Source organism: Corapipo altera, unplaced genomic scaffold (genome assembly GCF_003945725.1).
Source record: "Corapipo altera isolate COAL_440 unplaced genomic scaffold, ASM394572v1 77b, whole genome shotgun sequence".
In the NCBI taxonomy this organism is placed as follows: Eukaryota; Metazoa; Chordata; class Aves; order Passeriformes; family Pipridae; genus Corapipo; species Corapipo altera.
Window position 1 is genome coordinate 2,185,135 of NW_020884933.1, and position 8,442 is coordinate 2,193,576.

General features: G+C 55.4%; 1 protein-coding gene across 1 annotated transcript in view; it reads right to left on the reverse strand.

The window, feature by feature from the left end:
• Positions 1-2,571, reverse strand: part of MAPKAPK2 (mitogen-activated protein kinase-activated protein kinase 2) — a 28,056-nt gene extending 25,485 nt beyond the window's left edge. The window contains exon 1 of the mRNA XM_027659638.1: positions 2,557-2,571. Within this exon, the coding sequence (XP_027515439.1) occupies positions 2,557-2,571 (15 nt within the window). The remainder of the gene's footprint in view (positions 1-2,556) is intronic.
• Between the last annotated feature and the right edge of the window lie 5,871 nt (positions 2,572-8,442).

The window sequence follows — 8,442 nt, forward strand, 5'->3', positions numbered from 1 at the left end:
TGGCGGGCACGGCGCGGGCACCGCGGGGCTACGGGCAGGGCGGCGGGAGGGCGGCGGGGCCCCGCGGGCCGCGCGGGACGGGCCGGGGGATGCGGGGGGTGAAGCAGCAGCAGCAGCAGCGCTGCCGCCGCCGCCCCCCGCCCGTGCGCCCCGGCCCCGGCAAGAGCGATGGCTCCGGTGCGGCGGCGGCTCCTCCTCCTCCTCCGCCGCCTCCTCCTCCCCGCCGGGCCGGCTCTGATGTCAGCGCCCCGGCCGCCGGGGGAGGGACGGGGCGGGGCGGCCCCCGGGGCTGAGCCTGCGCCCGCCCGACCGGCCCCGCCGCTGCCCGGGGCGGGGGCTTGTCCCGAGGGGGCGGGAGACACCCCCGGCCCCGCCGCCGCCTGTGCTCCCGGTCCACCGGAGCCCGCGGTGCGATGGCAACAGGTCGCGGTGTTCCCGGTCCACCCCTCCCACCAGTGACAAGAGGAATCGCAGAATACGCCGAGTTGGAAGGGACCCACAAGGATCATCGAGCCCAACTCTCAGCCCTGCACAGACCCATCCCCAAGGGTCACACCATGTGTCCGAGAAGACCATCCAAACGCTCCTTGGGCTCTGGCAGCCTTGGTGCCGTGCCCACTGCCCTGGGGAGCCTGGTCAGTGCCCGACCACCCTCTGGGGGAAGAACCTTTTCCTGAGATCCAACTTAAACCTCCCCTGACACAAATTCAGGCCATTCCCTGGGTCCTGTCCCTGGTCCCCAGAGAGCAGAGCTCAGTTCCTGCCCCTCCTCTGCCCCTCCCAAGGAAGCTGGAACTGCCATGAGGTCTCCCCTCAGTCTCCTCTTCTCCAGCTGGACACACCAAGTGCCCTCAGCTGCTCCTCAAGACCCTTCACCATCTTTGTTGCCCTTCTTTGGACACTCTCTAAGAGCTTAATATCTTTCTTATATTATGGCCAAAACTGCCACAGTATTCAAGGTGAGGAAAGATGAGTAGGTTTAGATTGGATTTTAGGAAGCAATTCTCCTCTCTGAGGGTGGTGAGGCCCTGGCACAGGGTGCCCAGAGAAGCTGTGGCTGACCCATCCCTGGAAGTGTCCAAGGCCAGGTTGGACGGGGCTTGGAGCAACCTGGGCTAGTGGAAGGTGTCCCTGTCTTCCCGCTGTCCCGAGAGCATTCCTGAGGTGACAAAGGGCCACTCCAACAAGAGGGCAACTGCTGGTGCCCCAGCACCTCCACCTACAACCACATCCCAGGAAGATGAGAGATGTAACCACTGCCCCAGCACACAGAGCATCAGGGGATGGGAAACCAGTCTAAAAAGAGTAGAGGTCATCCTGATGGTAACAAATTAACTCCTATTTCCATGTTCATTCCAGAATCCAATAAAAACAAGGCTAACAGAGAAGAGATCCACTCTTGAGCTGCCCAGCATCCAGCAAAATCCAATGAACATTCCTTCAGCTGGAGCACAGCGGGAAATCAGGACATTTAATTCATGGACATAAAAAGCACCGCCTGCTCTCCACTGATAATCCCTGTTTTCTAAGTAAAGAACACGTGTTTTTTGACATCCATCCCTCTTACCCAGCTGTCCCACAAAAAGCAGGGAGTGTGCCCTGGGGAAGAGATGAAGGAACATGCCCAGAGCCATTCCAGGAGCACACGGCAGAGCCTGGAGCGATCTCCCGAGGCCCAGTCACTGCTTTTGGGCAGCCACAGACAGAAGCCCATCCTGTGTGGCACTGCCAAGGGACTGACATGCCACCAGGGCAGCGAGGGGGACACACTCCCAGGCCTTGGAGTGTGTCCACGGGGCTGGGATGTGACAAACAGCCCCAGCCTCAAGCCACCAATCTCGCTGTAAACCATGAGGGGCTCTGGAAGCCCCTCAGAGATGCACTGATGGAGGGTCCCGCTCAGAAACCACCCTCTCCCTCTGCACTGGTGTCAGCAGTTTCACCGGGGCCACAAGGACGGAGCGAGCCATGGAAGTGGCTCCTCTTCTATTTCAAATAAAGGAGAGCAATAGCAAAATAAAATGAGTTCGGGAGAGGGAACACCAAGCCCACAGTGCACAAAACCCACACCAAGTCCTCAACAAGCAGCTGCCACCAGAAGAAAGAAGAATCCTGAGCCTGAAAGGGAGAGGACAGTGAAGGGCAGGACAGAGAAGAGCAAGCTGTGACCTCTATATCCCTACACACAGCGAGGCCACCCGGGAGCAGGAGGCATCTGGTCCACTCCTGCCACCCCAGCACCTTCTGTGGTCAATAAGATCCTCCCGGTTTTTTTTTAATCAGCCCAATAAAGCTGCTCCCACGTTTGCACAGCCAGTTATTGACCCATGACCGATCAATAGGTGGGTGAAGCAGCGGATCCAGCTAATCAAAGCACGTCATTAGCAGCAAGAGACAGAGCGTCTGTCAGGAGGTGGCAGTGACAGCCACCAGATGGGAGAGTGAGTAAACCTACACCAGGCGCTGGCAGCTTTATAAATAAAACTCTTGTCGAGTGCCTCCCACCACGAGTCCTGAATTTCCCTGTGAAACCCAGGGAGCAGTGGAGGCCTTTGCCTGCTCCCGGCACATCGCGGGCTAAGCAAGAAAATTTCCTGCTGGGAAAACGGATTCGTTCTGGGACTTGCAGCATCTCCCAGAATCTGATCCTGCCTCCTTCACCCCAGTTAACGAGGAGTTTTGAGGGTCAGAGAAGGATCCGATGTAAGCCTGTAAAAACAGATCAAAGATGCTTCAAAGCTGCTGCTCTGTGGGGTTTTCCCAGCATTGGCTTCCCCTCACTTGGGCTCGTCTCAGCACGTCTGGGGAAAGGAGCCTTTAAGCCAAGTTTTTCTCCACAGAGGAGTCTGGTCAAAGGAAAATGATTGACCCACTTTGTTGCTGTGTTTCCTTTCGTTTCATTCATATTTGCTTTGTAACCCGACCCTTCAGCTATTTCAAAGATAAACACCAGGACAGAGGAGGCACAGTTTGGGAGCCTCGGGTCCTGGGTTTCCCATGGAATTACTCCTTGGTTACTCACCCGAGGCAAGGGCTGTGCTGGCTCTTCCATCACAGGCAAGGACAGCCTGGCCACCCCCCCCAGAGCTGGGACACCAGAGCCCCCACTTCCCTCTGCCTTCAAGCCTTGGGGGCTGACTCAGGGACAGGGGTTTCCTGTTGTAGTCAGCATGTTGATTATGAATTAATCATGGAATAGTTTGGATTGGAAGGCACCTTAAAGATCATCTCATTCCACCCCCTGCCATGGGCAGGGACACCTTCCACCAGCCCAGGTTGCTCCAAGCCCCGTCCAACCTGGCCTTGGACACTTCCAGGGATGGGACAGCCACAGCTGCTCTGGGCAACCTGTGCCAGGGCCTCCCCACCCTCACAGGGAAAGATTTCCTCCTAACATCTAACCTCAATCTCTCAGTTTAAAACCATTCCCCCTTGCTTGTAGGGAGCTCATACTTGCACTGCTCCCTGTCTTGCTTGTTGATAAAGTAAAGCCTTCTCTTAGAAAATCCAGTTTATGCAGACAGATGTCTTCTGTCCAAGTAACATCATTACACCTTTTTCCAGCTAAGTGCAACAGCAGAATCTTCCACCTGAAGTCCTCAGGAAGCAATGGGCCCTTCGGTGTAAATTTATTAAGAAATAAAATAATTTATTAAAGAAATAATCAGGGAGGGGAAGGCAAGAGGCGGCCCAGCATGACCATAAATACCTGATTTACAGTTCTGTTCTTCTCACAGCAAACCTGAACAGTAAAAGCTCGTGGAGCCTCGGCGAGGCAGAAGCACCTGGTTATGGCGATTTCTCTGAAATCACTCCAATCTATCCTGAAGATGGGATAGAGGCGTGCCGGGTCCCTGATTACGGGGGTGTCAGGTCCCGGGTCACCGCAGAGCTCATCCCCCCGAGCCGCCACGAGGTGGCCCCCGGTCCCCGCGGGACCGCGGAGCCCCCGCACCGCGCGTGGCTGCGGGACACGAGCCCCGCGGCTCCCGGGGGCCGGACGGCGGGTCTGGGGTCCCCAGCCCTCCCCAGCCCTGGGCAGGGTGGCACCCAGAGGTGTCCTTTCCCCCCAAAAGGGAACCATCCCGGTGGCTGGTGGCTCTTCCTCATCACACGTTCCCGAGGGAATGGTAGGAAGCTGCGTCAAAGGAGGGTCAGGTTGGATCTCGGGAAAAGGTTCTTCCCCCAGAGGGTGGTTGGGCACTGCCCAGGCTCCCCAGGGCAGTGGGCACAGCACCAAGGCTGCCAGAGCTCCAGGAGCGTTTGGACAACACGCTCAGGGACAGGGTGGGATTTTGGGGCTGTCCTGTGCGACCTCCACTGCTCAGCCATGAGACAATTCATCCGGATGTGAATGGGAACCTATTTTTCCCTCCTTCCTCTCCCATTTCCATTAGGGATGGCAGCAGGCTCAGCCTTTGCATCTCCATGACACAAGCAGCTGATCTGCGAACACGCTCTCCATAAACCAGATTGTTATTTGATTATAGCAAAGTTACCAGGAAAAAGAGACTATGAAGATTAGGGTAATGATCATTAAGGCTGTGTGCATCCTGTTCTTCTCCCTGGGTGGATTTGTGGGAGCGCAAGGCTGGTGAAAAGCTATCCCACATAAAAAATGATAATACCTTTAAATAATCCCACGTGCTTTTAGGAGAGGGGTAATAAAATTGAAAAGATGTTGTTAATCACCATTATAGCTATTAAGGCCACTTGTAAAGCAACAGAAGGATTGGAATAAGGACAGGAGGTAGCTCTGGAAGTCTAACACTGAGGGTTTTTTCCACTGCTCTGGGAGCTCCAGCTCTGCTCCCACCAGCTGCTCGGCTCTCCCAGGAAGCGGCTGCGCCTCAGTGCTTGGAAGTGATCCTTGTGCATGGTTTGCAAATCTATTTATAAAGCACTGTGGGATCCTTCAGGATGAAAGGAGCTATTCTAACTTGGACTTATTTCCCAAAAACTTAACCACAAATTTTCTCCACTTCGCCCTTCAGTCTCCTGTCTCAGTGCAAGTCTGAGCAGCAGCGTTTTTATGGAGACCCTCTCTCCCAACCCTGCCAGAGCACAGGACGTTGCTGACTGGCAATATCACCCCTTTGCCAGGGATATTCACCACTGGCACCACCCTTCTGCGGCAGAGGGAGATGGAGCAATGCCCCTTGGCACATGGTGGGGAGAGGCAGCAGCTCCAGGGCTGGGCTTCCCGTCGGCAGATTAGCACCCGGAGGGCCCCGGCGTTGCTCGCATACCCGAGCAGGACGGCTCCCCAAACCCTTCCTGCTGCACATACTCGAGCTGACACACAGAGCCTGTAATTGCAGGACACGTCAGGAAACACTGGTCAGGATTATATCTGTCTGGCTGATGGGGATAAGGATTTTCTTCCCCGTTTCCAGGCCGCCCTGCACACAGGGCAGGGGAGGGGACACACACCTCGGTCACTGGGCTCAGCAAGACATGAGGGACAAACTGGCGTGTCCTGGGTGCATCTTACATGTGCCCACCTCAGGCAGTGTCTCCCCCCATGTCAGGGAGTGTTTAGCACAAGGAAAGAGAACACTAAAAGCACACAAAACCCCCCAGCACTGCCCCGTTACTCTGCTTTTCTCAGCACAGTGATTTTTCCGCCCGGAAACTGGATCCTGATTCATCACCCACGAGGTGATGCCAAATATACTTCCCTAACTCACAGTCACAAAACCCACTACTCAGAAAGACAGAAATACATCAGTTCTGAAATAATTTGCTTCGAGAGGGATGGAGTCCAGCTGACAAGCAAAACCCCAGATCCCACGCCAGGGAAAACCTAAGGCACACCTGAGCAGCAGAGCAGCCCCGTGGCCTCAGAGCAAGGGGTGAGCAGCACCTCATGTCCAGCCCTCACATCTCTTTTTCTTGAATGCAGGTTTGTTTTATGTATTTTCTAAAAACAAACAAACAAACAAACAAACAAAAAAAAACCCCAGCAAAGCCACTACAGATCAGGAATCAAAGAGCCTCCCATCTTCAGAATAAACACGTGTCCCTTGTGCACCAGGCATCTTGTTGAAGAGGTTCCCAGTGCTCCACAGCTCCTGGGTCCACACACTGCCACTGTAGTCCCTGGGGATCTCCAGCCAGGAGTGTCATGTTTTGTGGGATGGAGCTGTCGATTCCCTGCATGGCACCTCGATGACAGGTGGGGGAGGCAGATCCTCTCTCCTGCTTCCACATCACTCATTGCTCCGTGGGATTGAGCAGGCAGCTCTGGAACAGACATGGGGAGCCCAGAGGCTTTTCTCTGAGTGCAAAATAACTCACATGAACTTGAACAAATTCAGCTTCTCCAGCAGCAAGAGGTGGCATTGGACTGGATCAGGCTGCTTGGGTCAGAAGGACCCCCCAGCCAGAGATACTGATGATCTGAAAAGATTGTCATAGGCCCAACACAAGGTAATAAGCTAAACCAGACCCAGAGATGGACAGACAGTCTCCCCCAGCCTTGTCCCAGCTCATCAGCCAAGGGTGGCTGAGCCACAGGAGGAAATGCTGCAGGATGATGCAGACACTTGGCAATACCTTGGAGGTACAACAGGAAAAGTGAAAAGCAGGCCATAAACTGGCAAAGGAGCACCCAGGGCTTACAGGCACCAGGCTGGAGCAAAGGGATTTGCTTTTAAAGGTAGTACCCTGAGACACACTGTCCCTGGACAGCAGCTCACCCACACTGTGAGAGCAGGACACAGGAGTGAAATCTTCACACCAGCCCCAGCTGAACCCAACCTGGCAGTGCCCCCCAGGAGCCTCAGATGTGCCTCCTCTCCATGCCACCTCCTAGGGCACTTATATCTGCTGGTATCCACATATAACCCAAATCCCTGCTGCTCTGCCAGCAGAGAGGAGGCATTTGTGTGACAAGATTATGGAGATTAGCTCACTCAGCATAAGCAGCTCCTGGGCTGGCCCTAATCCAGAGGGACATATGCAGCCCATGCACTGCTGCTTTCCTGGCTGTCCTGAAGGACCCACATGAGCTGGAGGAGACAATTTTCAGTGTCTCTATGTCAGGGTGGGCACTGTGTGCCAGTAGGGACCCCACAAATCCTCCCAGCCCAGCCCCTGCTAATGGGATGGCCACACTGGGATGGGTCTTTCTGCTCCCTCACAGCAATCACTGGGCTGAGAGGCAGCTCACATAAGTACAGGCTCCTCAGGGCAGAGTTTGCCCTCTGTATTTTTTTTGACACAGCCTTTCCAGGTGCTCTGTACAGCAAACAGAGGCAGTGCCAGTGATCTGTAACCTAAAAACACCCACATACATGGCAGCAACTGCTCCCTGCAATTCTCCAAATAATCCTGGGCAGTTACACATCCCAAATGAACATCTTTACACACCTCACTGCTTGACTTGTGCCCACAGGAGTCTTGCTGTTGGGAGCCCAACTTAGCCACGAGCAGAGCCCAAAGCAAAGCACTGCAGGGCTCGTGGAACAAGCAGAGATCATCCTCACCCTCCACAGCAGCACAGCTACTCCCAGCTGGGAGGGAGGACCAGCACTGCTGGAGGGGAACTTCTCCCATGGCAATTAATGCTGTTAATTGGCCTCAGTCAGGCCTCACTGAACCCCAGGCACTCAGGTGTGTGAGCAAGGAGAAGGCTGCCTGCAAGGAAGGGGGAAAGGGGGGTGAGATCCACAAGAAGATAAAAATTGTGTGATCTCTTGAATCCCATGAGAAGGTGGCTGAGAAGGGTTGGGAGCGATCATAGAATCACAGAGTGGTTTGAGTTGGAAGGGATTTTAAAGCTCATCTCCTTCCACCCCCTGCCATGGGCAGGGACACCTCCCACTAGCCCAGGTTGTTCCACCCTGGCCTTGGACACTTCCAGGGATCCAGGGGCAGCCACAGCTTCTCTTGGCAACGTGTACCAGGGCCTCCCCACCCTCACAGGGAAGAATTCCTTCCCAATATCCACTCTGAACCTTCTCTCTTCTAGTTTAAATCCATTCCCCCGTGTCCCATCGCTGATGTCTCAGCGTAAGGCACAGAGTGGCCCAAGAGCTGCTCAGGCTGAGGGTCAGCACCGGTGTGAAGAGCCACAGTTGGGGCACAGGGCACCCTGCTCTGGGTCAGGGGCTGGAGGGCAAGACAAGAGGTGCAGTGACTGCCCATGGGCACAGCCCTCCCCACCCCACACATGTGCTGGCGGCACCGGGGGCTGGCAGGGCTTTATCGGGGCTTTCTGAGCGTGCTGGAAAAACACTCGGGCCACCGAGCAACAGGCTAAAAGTGGCCGGGTCAGGGCGAGCAGCTGGCGGGGCCGTGCCGGGAGGGCTGTGCTGCCACCCCGCCGCATCCGCCCCGACGTGCTCGGAGCAACAACACGAGATTACATTGCAGCAGGCTGGGGGCTGGCATGTGGAGCGAGCCAGAAATAAAACTGTTTGTGTAGCAACTGAAAAC